This window comes from Haliotis rubra, unplaced genomic scaffold, assembly GCF_003918875.1.
Source record: "Haliotis rubra isolate DU_JTF1 unplaced genomic scaffold, ASM391887v1 Scf58, whole genome shotgun sequence".
NCBI classification, from domain to species: Eukaryota; Metazoa; Mollusca; class Gastropoda; order Lepetellida; family Haliotidae; genus Haliotis; species Haliotis rubra.
In genome coordinates, this window is record NW_025767279.1 from 43,612 (window position 1) to 59,893 (window position 16,282).

Consider the following 16,282-nt stretch of genomic DNA (forward strand, 5'->3'; position numbering starts at 1 on the left):
ATAGTTAGTATTTTTTTATTTCTGTGAATATTTTTACATACGATGAAGATAACTAGATCTACCTGATATGCATGCAACAGTATGACGATCATGACATTTAGCAAACATTGATATTTTCACACAAATACATTAATCCGACAATTTCATTAATCCGACATTTTCTTTAATCCAACATATTTCTCTGCAACAACAAGTGTCGGATTAACGAGAGTTGACTGTACTTCATTACCTTAACCCACCTGCATACATGACCTGTCTGAATTGTTCTATAATGCTACATTCCCTATTTGTCGTTATTTTTTAGACACTGGGAATTCCCCTACAGCAGCTTGATTGACAAGATCATGTGACATGCTGACACAATCAGTATATGAATGACAGTTACCGTGACAACAAGGTCATGTGACATGCTGACACAATCAGTATATGAACGACAGTTACCATGACAACATTAGGTCATGTGACATGCTGACACAATCAGTATATGAATGACAGTTACCGTGACAAGGTCATGTGACATGCTGACACAAACAGTATATGAACGACAGTTACCGTGACAAGAAGGTCATGTGACATGCTGACACAATCAGTATATGAATGACAGTTACCGTGACAACAAGGTCATGTGACATGCTGACACAATCAGTATATGAACGACAGTTAACGTGACAGTGTTCGTCATTGTGGTGTCACTCTTTGCTGTCAGTATCACAGCACATGTGTCTGGAGTCATTTTGGCATGACAATAGGTACAGACAAAACATTATATTTTAGTACAGCAAATGTACTGAGAACAATAAATGGTCATCATGGCTGTCCAAAGTGCACAAGATCAAGAAAGAAATTATAGATATTTATATATTAACATTGCACAGAATTTGTTGTGAGTCAATATCATCTTTATATCAACAACCAATGAAATAACTCCACATAAACGTACATTCCATCTGAGACCTTGCTTAGCAAATGAAGGAATTTTAAGAATGATGAAACTTAACGTTTACCTGAAAAGAAGCTGTCTGTGATTCTGTGTCATTAAATGCAACACAATCAGCTGTGTTCTTGTGATCTCATCACACAAAAATATCATGAAAAAGCAGTGGAATAAGATAGGAATGCACTATTTTAGCATGGTTAAACACAATTGTTGAACCATATGTGTGCAAAGCCTTTGGCCTAACTATTTCTCTGCTGGTTTATGAAAGTACAAACAAAAGATTACACTACTGAAAGTAATAAATAAATTGATTTTTTACAATTTTATTTTGGTTAACAGTGTTATACAATTAGGTGAAACATAAAAAGAAAGGTGTTCTCATCTTGCTAATAAGAATAAAAAAGCATTATACAAAGGGAAAAAAACAAGCATTTGTCTTTGAGTTTCGTTTTGTAATTGTACTTCTGTAATAGCCTGACCTATGAGTTAGTTTTCCATTCAGTGCTGGCAGTACTCATCTGAAAGCTGAAAGTTTCCATCACCGACACTCAATATAAAGCAAAACCTTTGGTAAAACAACAAATGCAAGGCCTTATGTCAGTAAACATGGACAGAAGAGCTGCTAACTGACGTATCAAACAAGGTGCATGTGATGTTCGAGGTTATGAAGATCTGAGGCCTACCTGATGGCAGCAAACGTTCTTTGGCTCTGGCAAGTGACGGCATGAACCATTCAGGTCGCAGGTCACCAAGGCCTAAACCATTCCACAATACAGTGCCAGCTGAAAACACAAAGAGGATTCATCAGTTACAGTCAGTGAGTGAGTGGAAGCTGCTTTACGCGACAATTTCGCGACATCATGAGTTACAAGCACTGTAGGTATTACTAGAGTGAGTGAGTTTAGTTTTACATTGCACTCAGCAATATTCCAGCTATATGGCGGTGGTGTGTAAATAAGAGAGTCTGGACCAGACAATCCAGTGATCAACAGCATGAGCATCGATCTACGTATTTGGGAACCGATGACATGTGTCAACCAAGTCATCGAGCCTGACCACCCGATCCCGTTAGTCGCCTCTTACGACAAGCATGGTTACTGAAGACCACGAGACGCTTCAGTTACAGCATGCTGGAGTCAAAACCGCACATATATCAAAATGTTTGTCAGTTTTAGTTACATGCTTTTTCAAAATAAGGTATGAGTCTATCACCACACATGAAGTAAAACTGATAGCACTGTGCTGCCAAATAGACTTGCAGGAAGATATTTGATAAAAATTCAATGTTGAAGTGAGAGACTGAGTGAGCAAGGTTTTAGAACACTCCTAGCAATAATTAGGGGATAACTGTACTGTGTTTGACGAATTGGGGACGTATACCGGTGTATATACGTCCCCAATTCGTCAAACACAATTACTCTGAATATCCCCATTCTAATTCAACTCGTTTTACGCTGTGTTTTCGTGAAAGAAATTCATTATTTAAACCAGGTCAAAGTTCCTCTAGGTCAAAGGTTAATCATATCACTCCTTCAACTTACACCATCGCCAGAGAAAGTAGTTCCCTTTTCAAACTACACACGTTTATTATGTGCACACAGACTAAATTTGACAATGATGAATAGATCATAGTATTATAGATAAAATGGACGGAATTATGATGAAACCGCCCTCTAGTTACAGAAATGAGCGGCCCGCTGATTCCTCAACTACGGGCCATTATCAGTTCTGTTGTCAAATGAATGACATAATGACGTCATAAACCTTGTTTCATGATCTAACAGTGTTGGGTCAACAGCCCGTTGCGAATAAGTTGTTCGAACTTAAAATTAAATTTATGATACTGTTTTGTCTTTTTTAACACAAATTCCACCCATTTTAGCTGGATAGGGGAGTTAATTGACCAATGGCTTCTGCAAATGACAATGTCCTGCGAAACAGCATTACCCCAATAGTGTGGGATACATTCAAAGGTATCGGTGAATCGGTTTTCAAATTGCGACCGTATATGCTGATTATACGGTCGGAAATTTATAGCATTGACCAATCAGAACTTGTGTTACATACTAAGTTGAATTAGAATCCAGCAATATCCAGAAGGAACGGGGAAATTTGTGGATGTCAACTTCTAAGTGAAGGAAGACAAGATTTGGGAGTATATTCTTACTCCATCAGGTAAATGGAGTAATAAGTATATTCTCCAAAACAACATCCGAAACCTTATAATAAAGAAGTTGACATCTAGAAATCTCCCTCTTTATGTGTGTCACTTATAATCGCCATTAAAGGGCTTTCAGCAATATCAAGTCAGTGACATCGGGAATGGGCGTCGGTTTTTGGACATGTTGAGCAATGATCCACTCAGTTGTGAATCAAACCAGGGACTTTGGTGTAACAAACAAACACTTTACCATTAAGCTATCTACCACACCCAAATCACATCAGGACAAACTGGACAGAGAACCATGTCTGAGAATCATGTCTACCTGACATCAGACTGAAAGTACAGCGAGTATAAAGGGAAATAACTCTGTAGAAAAATCTTGTTAGCTTGAGGTGAGCCAGGCAGAGTGATATCAATCCATTTTTTTTTAAAACAGAGGTATGGTTTTAAGTTTCAAGATAACAAGTTTTCCTCTACTGGAAGAAATAGTGTTCTGGTGCTGGAAGGTGAGCCAAGGTCAGAACACCCCAAAACAGGTCTATACGTGTGCCTACTCATACCGAAGATCACATACCAGTCAGTTCCACAAATGTCAAACCAGACTTAAGCTCTTGTGATGAAAGTGATGTTCTAACAAGACACAAAAGAATTCTCATTCTTATTTGCTTTGGTACTTTCTTCCAAAATTTCTTAAATCAGCATTCATGATTTTCTGACCTGCATAAGAAGATGTTGAATATGTATCCATTTCAGGTGCAGAAAGTAAGAGAAATATATTTTCTCATGAAAACCTTGATTACTGCAAACTCAAATCTCCCTCATTGCAAATTTGGTGGTTGAAAGCCCTCAGGTCATCTTGTGAGAAGAGCCTGTATATGATATTGTCTTTTTCCTGAACAAAATGTGAAATTTATCATCATTATCATTCCCACTTTACAAGAGGTTATTTCCATAGATACCACAGCTGATAGAAGAATCTGGAGACTAGAAGAGGAACAGACCGTCTTTGTCTTGTCCGATATGAGCCAACAGCATCCCTGTGATGTTGTGTTGATCATTGGCAAGGCTCCGATTGAGGGAAGTCTGGACATCCGTGACGCACTGAGGATGATAAAGATTTAGTTTGATAACTTGTATTATGATTCAAGACCATCTTATCCATTAGGTTGCCAACAACTACAAGCAGATGGTGCAATATTCCAGCTATATGGCAGCAGTCTGTAAATAATCGAGTCTTGACCAGACAATCCAGTGATCAACAGCATGAACATCAATCTATGCACCTGGGACACAATGGCATGTCAACCAAGTCAGCAAGCCTTACCACCTGATTCCATTAGTCGCCTCTTAAGACAAGCATTGGTTACTGAAGATCAATATTCTAATCCGGATCTTCACGGGTGCCTTGATGGAATAGCATTCTCATTGTACCAACATGTATTACTGTGACCTTGTTATCTAGGTGTGGTGTTATCTAGATAACATATCTGTCAGTTTCACTAAGTTCAAATTAGACTTATGCTTCTGTGATAAAAGTGACGTTCCCAAAGGTCAAAAAATGAATTCTTATTTCTATTTGCAATGTCATCTTGAGGAAATGCAGATTATTCCTGAACCAAATGTGAAATCTATCTTCATGATCATTCCCTTTTTGCAAGAGGTTATTTCCTTAGACACAGCAGCTTATCGAAGAATTTGGAGACTAGAAGAGGAAAAGACAGTCTTTGTCTTGTTCGCATTCTCACTGTACTAACATATATTACTGTGACCTCGTTATCTAGGTATGGTATCCTGATTGCTGCAGCAACAGAGAATGTTGGATAATGAACTGACCTGCTGCAGGAGATACTGCACCATCTTCTCATCTCCGTTTTCAACAGCATGGTACAGTGGTGTGCCTTGACCTTGACCTGTGTTGACGTCTGCTCCAATCACCATCAGACATTCCACACCCTGGATTCAATGTAAATATAACAAACATGCTGTTCAGCTCTGTCTTTCATTGAAAACACATCTCCATTTCTTTAAAAGTGCAAGAATTGTGAAATTGCTACAAACTATAGATGTTTCTCCATGTGCATCTTGCATTGTGAACAAGAGAGAGAATTTCTCACATGTGAATCATTAACAAGGATGATTCTTGGTCCCAATCTTATTTACAAAAGTACAAAACTATCTTGGATTCTTCAGACTGGGAGAGTCTTACATTTGTATTTTGAAATCAGACTTACAGCTAGGAAGCCATTTTTGCAAGCACACAGCAACATTCTTGACTTGAAGTTCTGGACACAGCCAATGACATACAGGCACTCACTGGCCAGATCATGTAGACCTGTAAGTACAATGTCAAAAGCTTCCACTTGTCAAAGCATACAAATAAGTCACAAGAGTATAATTACAACTCAGAACGTCTCAGGAGTTTCTCAAAGAGAGCTTTAGGTCAACCAGAAGAGTACTCCAATAGAGGAATAAGTGTGTGAGTGACTATGGTTTTATGCTGCTTTCAGCAATATTCCAACAATATCACAGCAGGGGATACCAGAAATGGGCTTCACACATTGTACCCATGTAGGGAATCGAACCTGGGTCTTCGGCGTGACGAGCGACCACTTTAACTATTAGGCTACCTCGCCACCCCATAGGAACAAGAGTTGGACCAAAGGCATTGAGAATCATGATAATAGAAGTAAAGCTCCAAACATACTGCTGCATAATATAAGTGTGTTGGTTTACTTTTGCACAACTTTTAGCAATATTCCAGCAATATCACCACGGGGACACCAGAAATGGGCTTTGTGCCCATGAGAGGAATCAAACAGGGATCTTCGTTGGAAAAGCTTTAACCACTAGACTACCCACTAGACTACCCAATGTCGCTCAAATCCAGACAAATCACTGGTGCAGGCAGAGCTCACTGTATGATTCTGACCACCTTCATCTTTCTGTTTCTTACTGTTATATAGGAAGTGCAGAAGTTGTTACATGGCCTAATACTATGCCTCATCTTGGTATATTTCAGAATCTTAGATACTGAATCTCTTATGATTGGGGGACTCATTTCTTATATTGGTCATTTGTGAATATTTTGAAAAAAAGAAAGTTCTCCGAAAGGCTGAAATAAAACAAATTATAGCTGTCACTAAACATGATGCGCTGGAAAAATAATGAGTCTCTCCAAAACATGTTTGACTTCTTTCAGCACTGGCATTATTTCAGCTTTCATAAAAATATATTTGAATGTCTCATAGCTGGGGCTGAGCAAGAACATAAACATTGTGTTTGTTTCTTACCTTGGTCAGCATCAAAGTTCTCGAGAATGCAAAATAGCACTTCATGACAGTCTTTGTTGACAAGGACTTCACTCATACGCTGGCTTTTCTCTGCCAGAATGTGCATGGCAACCACAGCCTGTGGAACACAGGATACGGATTAGTAACAAGCATCGGTACAAGGAACATGTTCCATTGTTCTCATTGTGTTATACAATAAACAAGAAGTTGCCACCCATATACTTGTCTTGTATGTTCCACACCTGTTGCCATGAAGTAAATAGAGTTGGGTGGGTATGATTTAACATTTATTTCTAATTAGTTATTTTGCCTTTTCTTTATATACTGGACAAAAATAGTTAGGGATATATGTAAATTTTGAATTATGAATAATGATCTATTTATTCATTGACACACTAATAAAATATCAATCATAAAAACACCAATATCCCTAACTTATTTTGTCCAGTATATATATATTTTTTAGTTGCATCTGAAATGTTCTGAGCCCAAACTTGTTGCCATGGAGACAAAAAAATATTTTATTCAGAATTCCAAATCTACCAAAAGGCCCCAATTCACCACGAGACCTATCTATGTGCCAAGTTTGGTGAATAAATATTGAACGTTTTTAAAGTTCTGCTCTGGAAAAGACGAATGTGCACGGACGGACGCACGGAACGAGTCAGTTTAAATACCCCCCGCAAAATGAGTTCCATATTAAATCATTTGAAAATACACTGTCATAGGGTCTGATAGTCAACAAATTCTAGGGCGCCATTTTAAAACCAATTTTCCAATACATTTACAAGTTACTTTCTGTGGTAGATGTTCAAGGTGGTCACCAATACAGGATTCACCATGAGGCCTAACTGATGTGGACATCTAAGGATAACACTTATCTCGCTGTCTCATCACACCTATCAGCCAGGAATTTTACTAATATCAAAGATTTTCATACTACACATTTGACTATTTACAGGTTGACAAGCTTCATCTGCAATATTGTAGACTACAAATTAAAAACAACCCAGACAAATCAGGGTTACAGAAATTTACCCTCATGAAGATATATATTCGAATTTATCTTCAGTAACCCATGCTTGTCATAAGATTCGACTAACATGATCAGGTGGTAAGGCTTGCTGACTTTGTATAAGATATGTCATTGTTTCCAAATTGCACAGATCAAAGCTCATGATGTTAATCATTGGAATGTTCGGTCCACACTAAAATGGTTACAGACAGCTGACTGCAATGTGCGAAGATACACAACAAACTAAACTAGTATGAATATTGAGCAGTTGTAGCCCAACTAATCAGGTTGTAAGGGTACCTCTCTCTGGATGCTGATGTTGTTTGGGTGTCCTGCCATAACGTTGCTGATGGCGTCCGCCAACATGTCGCACGTCACTAGGGATGACACCAGTTTGGTGTCCGCCAAGATCTGAACCAAGATGAGCGCCTTCTTCTGGATATCTGGAACCATGGATAAGGAAGGTCACATCATCCTCATTTATCCAGGGTATTTTCCCAGTCTGTTAGGATAAATACCCTCCACCCTAGACTTACTCTTAGATTCTGAATAGACATAGTTTTGACAGAAAGGCGCCCAAATGGTGAAAGAAGACAAAGTCATCAAAATCCCCCACAATGGCAAAATACTCTTCATGATAATGTCTACGAGTTATGATTATGTCAAATATTTAGGTGTGTATATAGAAAAGTGGAAGGAGAGTATTGAAAGGTTTTTAAAGTTCTGCTCCAGAAGGAGCACAATCACCAATTTCAGTCTATGTCAAACCTGTTGCCATGGAAATGCCAAAAATATTTTATTCAGAAATCCAAAACTACCAAAAGGCACCAGTACACCACCAAATCTATGTATGTGCCAAGTTTGGTGAAGAAACTTTGAACAGTTTTAGAGTTCTGCTCCGGAAAAGTGCACTACCACTAATTTCTGTTTTAGTCAAACTTGTTGCCATGGAAACGCCAAATATATTTTATTCAGAATTCCAAAACTACCAAAAAGGAACCAGTATACCACCAGACAAATCTATGTGTCAAGTTTGGGGAAGAAATACAGAACGGTTTTAGAGTTCTGCTCCGGAAAAGAGCACTACCACTAATTTCAGGCTAAGTCAAACTTGTTGCCATGGAAATGCCAAAAATATTTTATTCAGAATTCCAAAACAACCAAAAGGCACCAGTACATCACCAGACCAATCTATGTGCCAAGTTTGGTGAAGAAATATAGAACGGTTTTAGAGTTCTGCTCCGGAAAAGACAAATGTGCACGGACGGAGTCCATTTTAATACCCCCCGCAAAACGCATTGCAGGGGATAAAAAGAGATACTGATTCTGAGGAAATCTAGACTTGCTTCATTTAGGGCTTAAGCACTCCAGAAAGGGCTGGGTGGAATGGAAAATAATACGGTTCTGGGACTGTGAGACAGATTACCTCATCCATGGATGAGGTCACATCATCCTTATTTATGCAGGGTATTTTCTCCAGTCCACTAGGATAAATATCCTCAACCAATGGATGAGGAAGATCACGGCATGCAACTCCTCATCATCCTCGATTAACAAGGGTAGTTTTTCTCCAATGTAATAGGAAATACCATGGACTCATGAATCACTATGCTCTTTGATATCCAAAATAGTCATCCAATCAAAAAAGCCTCAGGATGCTTATAACATTATTACTGTAGAAGTTAGTCAGGGTTGTACAACGAAGGAGACTGACTGAGTTGGGTTTCACGCCGCATCAAGAAATACTTAAGCAAGGGGACACAAGGAATTGGTTTCACATATTGTACCCATGTGGGGAATCGAACCTGGGTCATGGGCATGACAAGTAGACACTTTGACCACTTAGGACCCTAATTGACTGATTAATATGGAGAATACAGTAACTATGATTTTGGATGTGCTCCAGCTATCGCTGAATTCCTGGATTAAAACAATGGACATCCTGATCACAAGCTGGACACTTGTCCAAAACCCCTTACTGATTTACCATTGGAAGTATTTTCCTTTCAAAATATTATGTACATTTCTAAATAAACCATATATTTATATATTATAAAGAAACATGAAGCAAAATATGAACTTACTGTCATTGTTGGAGTATTTCTGGAGGCTGCGGACCACCTTCTGCACGACATCCATAGAATTCAGGATCTCAGCTCCGTTCACTGGAAATGAGAAAACAAACAATACTCACAAACAAATAAACGTAACAAGTACTTACAAACTGAATATACTTCATGGCATTCAAAATATCGGAAACATTTCTTTGTCAGAAATTAAGATTCTTGGGGGTTTATTTTCATTTATTTTTTATATATCTGATATTTGCATAGTGCTGAGTTCCAACTGAACTGCTCAAAGGTGCTTAATTTTTCCCTCGATCGCCGGATGTCAATCTGAACGGTACATCGTATTATCAATCTCAACTCCCTGGGGAGAATACAACTCTTGCAGCCATTTTGGCACACCAATATAATGTGGCTTTCCCATCCTTATGAGGTACCCATTCACAGCTGGGTGGACTGGGACACATAGTCACTGGGGGTTCATAACTTAGATAAAATACTTTCCCTCTGGTTACAGATTGAGGTTTTAAATCTCAATAAACACTTGGGCGTGTTTTGTCCTACACATATGGCTGTATGTTGGCCTTCTTGTCTATGATACCAGTACCAGAACTCCAGAAAACCTCACTACAAACTGCTTCCATCTTGTGTACAAGGAGATGGCTGGGTAGCCTTGTGGTCAAAGCATTCGCTTTTCCTGCAGATGATCTAGGTTCGATTCCCCACATGGGTACAATGTGTGAAGCCCATTTCTGGTGTCCTCTGCCATGATATCGCTGGAATATTGCTAAAAGCAGCGTAAACCATACTCACTCATTCTTGTGTACAAGGAGAGAAATCTAGAGAGAGCATGGCTCCCAGGAGGGTAAGGCCGTTTCCAGACTGTTTAAAGTGGAATGTGTAGAACAGGTGCCTGGTTATGTGACAACATACCTGCTCCACCCAGAACTGCCAGTGCTTCAATGCCAGCCTCTTGGAGGATTTCATTATCAGGAAACACTTCCATGGCAACAAGGATTTTTTTGTGGATTTTTTTTACAAAACAAAGATGTCGAAATACATCTGAAACAAAAACAGAATCACTAATGATTCTCAATAGTATTACAACTACACAAGAAATTTTATTTTTTTTGCCAATTGAGTATTTTCTCTTGAGGTATTCAACATAGTTGTACTCACATTGGTATTTTCAAACCAGAGTAGAAATCTGCTTAAAGAAGTTTCCACTTAAAATTCTGCTTTCACATGACTCACATCAATTAAGCACATGAGAGCAATGTGTACTACTCCAAGCATTTAAAGAAAACTCACATATGGAAGGCAATATCAGCTAGCCAAGACATAAACTATAGTGAAAACTTAGGTCTTCGTTAACTTCTTTTGCGTAGCAAAGATGTCTCGATTACAACCGATGTGGTGGGGTAGCCCAGTGGTTAAAGCATTTACTTGTCACACTGAAGACCCGAGATCGATTCCCACATGAGTACAATGTGTGACGCCCATTTCTGGTGTCCTCTACCATGACACTGCAGGAATATCACTCAAAATGGTGTAGAACCTTACCCACTCAATCAGTTACAAGCCAGGGCCATAAAGCTATCGTAGTGCTACGACTGCCGTAAGTCTTTGTTTCAGTATGCTGGTTTATACATTTTCCAAAGTGACCAGTATATAGTCATCAACATAACACCAACCATCAAAATGTCTGGGTATGACTTAATGACTCACAGGACATATACAACAGCTGGAATACTGCCAATTTCTGTTTTTTTTCAACTAACAAAACATGGACAGATAAGTTTGAATACTCACCCACATCTGCTAAACAAGCTACAGTGCTAATTGCTTCACTCTGAACATTTGTGTCATTTTGAAAAGTCCGGAGGATTTCAGTTAAATAAATGAGTGTCTTGTCTTGTTCTGATACGGCTTGTTTGTGCTCATCACTGTAACAAATATTCACAACCAATATGAATAAAGTACTTTAGGCCAGACCAATTTTATTTCTTGTTTTACGTATTTTGGTCCTCAGAAAACCTAAAGGCAGGAGGGAAAAAATTTAAAAAAAATAAAATCACCTGTCAAAGTAATATTCCTTCCTTCTAAATACTATTTTACTTTTGGCAATTTATGAAGTGTATATGGGGCAAAACACATCTAAAAAACATTTTTCTTGTAAGTTTACATTTTTGGCCAATAAAAACATCAGGATTTTATTTTTTGAGCAGGGAAAATTAATTTTTTATTGTTTTTCATATTCTTGAAAAAATAAGACAGGCCGATCCAGAAAAAAACAAGCAATAAAATTAGTCTGGCCTTATCTTAAAAATACATCCATTCCAAACATATACAATCAACAGAGAGTGAATGAGTACGGTTTTATGCTGCTTTTAGCAATATCCCAGCAACATCACAGAGGGGACACCAGAAATGGGCTTCACTCATTGTACCAATGTGGGGATTTGAACCTGGGTCTTCGACATGACGAATGAACACCTTAACCACTGAGCTATCCACTGCCCTTATATAATCAAGACTGTACTGTAGCACTAACTGAAGGTGTTACTGAACTCATAACAGCAGTGGGGTAGCCTGGTGGTTAAAGCAGTCGCTCGTCATGGGGGGTTCAATTCCCCCATGGGTACAATGAAGCCCATTTCTGGTGTCCCCCACCGTGATATTGCTGGAGTACTACTAAAAGTTGACTAAAACCATACACTCACTTATTTTCTCATAAAACGCAGATGTTAATGCCAACTACCACGTCTGACGTACATTTCAGGAACTCTGACCGACCAATAAAATGACTCACAAGTCGACATTAGCTAATCAGAACGCAGCTTCCTCAACCTTTAAGGCCCCAGTTTCAAGCTGCAACTTCTGTACCAGACTACACTTTGAAGAATATTTTGAAAAAGGTCTCAATTAAATTTGAAAACTGAAAAATATACATTATGGAACGTCTAAAAGATGGATGAGAATGTGTTTCAGTACTTCTCATGGACTACTAAAGTGTCTTCCTTTTCAGATATTTATCCCAGAGAAGCAAGAGACACACAGACATAATGAGGGAATCCATCATATAGCCTGTAGCTGACATTCAAAATGTCTATGTTAATATTTTTAAATTTGAATGATTAGAAAACACATTTGTCCTGTCTCTTCTTTCATCTGAGAAGCAATACTCTGATTGGTCAGAGGAAAGGTCATTCAGATGTGACCTCTAGTGGGATATCCTCAGATCTTGGTGAAATGTTAACAAGCAATAACGTCTGATAATGATGTTCATGGCTAGGGTCGGATAATGATCTTCATGGCTAGGGTGTGATAATGATATTTAATGACTAAGGTCTAATAATGATCTCCATGGCTAGGATCTGATGATCTTCATGACTAGGGTCTGATAATGATCTTCATGGCTAGGGTCTGATAATGATCTTCATAGCTAGGGTCTGATGATGATCTTCATGGCTAGGGACTGAGAATAATCTTCATAGCTAGGGTCTGATGATGATCTTCATGGCTAGGGACTCAGAATGATCTTCATGAATAAGGACAGATAATGATCTTCATGAATAAGGACAGATAATGATGTCAATTGCTAGGGTCTGATAATGATCTTCATTACTTGGGTCTAATAATGATCTTAATGGCTAGGGTCTGATAATGATCTTCATGGCTAGTGTCTGATAATGATCTTCATGGCTAGGGTCTGATAATGATCTTCATGATTAAGGACATAAAATGATGTCAATTGCTAGGATCTGATAATGATCTTCATTACTTGGGTCTAATAATGATCTTAATGGCTAGGGTCTGATAATGATCTTCATGGCTAGTGTTTGATAATGATCTTCATGGCTAGGGTCTGATAATGATCTTCATGATTAAGGACATATAATGATGTCAATTGCTAGGGTCTGATAATGATCTTCATTACTTGGGTCTGATAATGATCTTCATGGCTAGGGTCTGATAATGATGTCAGTGACTAAGGTCTGATAATGATGTCAATGACTATGATCTGATTCTGATGTTAATAACTTGGGTCTCATAACGATCTTTATCACTTGGGTCTGGTCTGATAATGATATTGCTATGTTGCTGACATACTGGAAGATACTGAGTCCACGTAATGCACGACAAGCGGCAGCCATGGCAGCAGCATCTGTGACATGGGCAGCTACACCCTCCAGGACAGCGATGTGGGCGTTCTTCTCCATCAGACACTTGCACAGTCCGTCTGGAAGATAGACCACATATTTCACATATAGACAGCCCTGTACATCTGACAACAAATACGCGGTTGAAGAATAGGATCAGCTGATATTTCCGTTGCAGGATCTACCTACTCTTCCTACAAATCATAACATGCAGTAGGACGTGTTGTTTCATACTGGTAGCACTAACGTAATTATGAGTGAGTTTAGTTTTACGCTGCACTCAGCAATATTCCAGCATTATGGCAGCAGTCTGTAAATAATCCAGTCTGGACCAGACAATCCAGTCATCAACAGCATGAGCATCGATCTACGCAATTGGGTTACGATGACATGTGTCAACCAAGTCAGCGAGCCTGACCACCCGATCCTGTTAGTCGCCTCTTACGACAAGCATAGGTTACTGAAGATCAATTCTAACCGGATCTTCACGGTCAGGTAATTATGTGTAAGGCAGCTGATGGTGTGTCATCACCCAAGGAGAAGACCGTTACTCATTCTATCAGCTAGGACTGCACAGTATTACCGCTATACCGGTATACCACAATATGCTCTTCAAACGATACGTATTGTAATATTTCTTTTCTGAGAACCGGTATACTGGGTAAAAAACATAGGTGAAGTTTTTGTGATGATCATTTAAATTGAAATCTACCCAGACATTCATTCACAACACATGTTTTACTTTGTTTCAATGACCAAACGGCACACTGTAATAAAAAAGAAAACAGAATCCCTGACAATGCAACCTGAGTTTAAGATTGCCCTTATCAGAACCATAACATATATGTTTAGGGACTTATAATATAGAAAATAGGATCGACATGTACAGTTAATGTCACCTACTGTCAAACACCTAAGTTCCATATATAACGCATTGTGTATCACAACACAGGGTACCTGAATCGCAATATATTGCAATACAATCTATTTGCCAATACACAGCCCTACTATCAACCAGTGGAAATTGTCACTTGGTGCAGTGAGGTGAATATTAATAATAATAATCAATGATATGGTAAACATAATCACCATTATCAGCAGTAAGGTGATAGAAGGCGTTACATGCTGCAGTGAAGACAGCCAGCTCCCTCCTCCCCATCAACATGGCTCCCAGACACAGGGTGTGCAGGGGGTCCCTGAAACAGTCAAACACAGTTCACACACCAGCTCCCACCTCCCAATCAACACAGCTCCCAGACACAGGGTGTGCAGGGGGTCCCTGAAACAGTCAAACACAGTTCACACACCAGCTCCCTCCTCCCCATCAACACGGCTCCCAGACACAGGTGTGCAGGGGGTCCCTGAAACAGTCAAACACAGTTCACACACCAGCTCCCTCCTCCCCATCAACACAGCTCCCAGACACAGGGTGTGCAGGGGGTCCCTGAAACAGTCAAACACAGTTCACACACCAGCTCCCTCCTCCCCATCAACACCCTGCTCCCAGACACAGGGTGTGCAGGGGGTCCCTGAAACAGTCAAACACAGTTCACACACCAGCTCCCACCTCCCCATCAACACGGCTCCCAGACACACAGTGGGTGTGCAGGGGTCCCTGAAACAGTCAAACACAGTTCACACACCAGCTCACACCCAGCTCCCCCTCCCCATCAACACAGCTCCCAGACACAGAGTGTGCAGGGGGTCCCTGAAACAGTCAAACACAGTTCACACACCAGCTCCCACCTCCCGATCAACACGGCTCCCAGACACACAGTGTGCAGGGGGTGAAACAGTCAAACACAGTTCACACACCAGCTCCCTCCCTCCCGATCAACACGGCTCCCAGACACACAGTGTGCAGAGGGTCCCTGAAACAGTCAAACTTAGTTCACACACCAGCTCCCACCTCCCGATCAACACGGCTCCCAGACACACAGTGTGCAGGGGGTCCCTGAAACAGTCAAACACAGTTCACACACCAGCTCCCACCTCCCGATCAACACAGCTCCCAGACACAGAGTGTGCAGGGGGTCCCTGAAACAGTCAAACACAGTTCACACACCAGCTCCCTCCTCCCCATCAACACAGCTCCCAGACACAGAGTGTGCAGGGGGTCCCTGAAACAGTCAAACACAGATCACACACCAGCTCCCACCTCCCGATCAACACAGATCCCAGACACAGGGTGTGCAGGGGGTCCCTGAAACAGTCAAACACAGATCACACACCAGCTCCCGCCTCCCCATCAACACAGCTCCCAGACACAGAGTGTGCGGTGGGGTCCCTGAAACAGTCAAACACAGTTCACATCCCACCATCCTCTCTTCACCATCCTCTCACATTCTGAGTTTTGTAAGGCAATACAATGCACTGTACATGTGTATCATCTCATAGGTCTGAACGTGAAACTGCAGATCAGAATCCCAGTTTCAGACTGATAATATTTCTTGGTTTGTTCGCCATTTGATACTGTTTGGGCTACTCACTGTTTGAGTTCCGAGCTCTCTCCAATCCACATGTAGGCTTCTGACTTACACGCCAAGAGCTCACACAGCGCCAGACAACCAGCTTCCTGGAGAAATACACAGGGTGGCATATTTCATGAAAAATCTCTTACACCAAAACTTCAGAAATCTTCCTTCCT

The 16,282-nt window shown here is 40.1% G+C and overlaps 1 protein-coding gene across 1 annotated transcript in view; it reads right to left on the reverse strand.

Moving 5' to 3' along the window:
* Positions 1-146: 146 nt before the first annotated feature.
* The window catches only part of LOC124254689 (leucine-rich repeat serine/threonine-protein kinase 2-like), a 42,513-nt gene continuing 26,377 nt past the window's right edge, over positions 147-16,282 (reverse strand). The window contains exons 11-23 of the mRNA XM_046688535.1: positions 16,125-16,210; positions 14,725-14,831; positions 13,586-13,715; positions 11,285-11,418; positions 10,406-10,534; positions 9,491-9,571; positions 7,707-7,849; positions 6,392-6,509; positions 5,333-5,433; positions 4,935-5,054; positions 4,103-4,202; positions 1,621-1,719; positions 147-181 (exon numbers count right to left, since the gene is read on the reverse strand). Of these exons, the coding sequence (XP_046544491.1) occupies positions 147-181; positions 1,621-1,719; positions 4,103-4,202; positions 4,935-5,054; positions 5,333-5,433; positions 6,392-6,509; positions 7,707-7,849; positions 9,491-9,571; positions 10,406-10,534; positions 11,285-11,418; positions 13,586-13,715; positions 14,725-14,831; positions 16,125-16,210 (1,383 nt within the window). The remainder of the gene's footprint in view (positions 182-1,620; positions 1,720-4,102; positions 4,203-4,934; positions 5,055-5,332; positions 5,434-6,391; positions 6,510-7,706; positions 7,850-9,490; positions 9,572-10,405; positions 10,535-11,284; positions 11,419-13,585; positions 13,716-14,724; positions 14,832-16,124; positions 16,211-16,282) is intronic.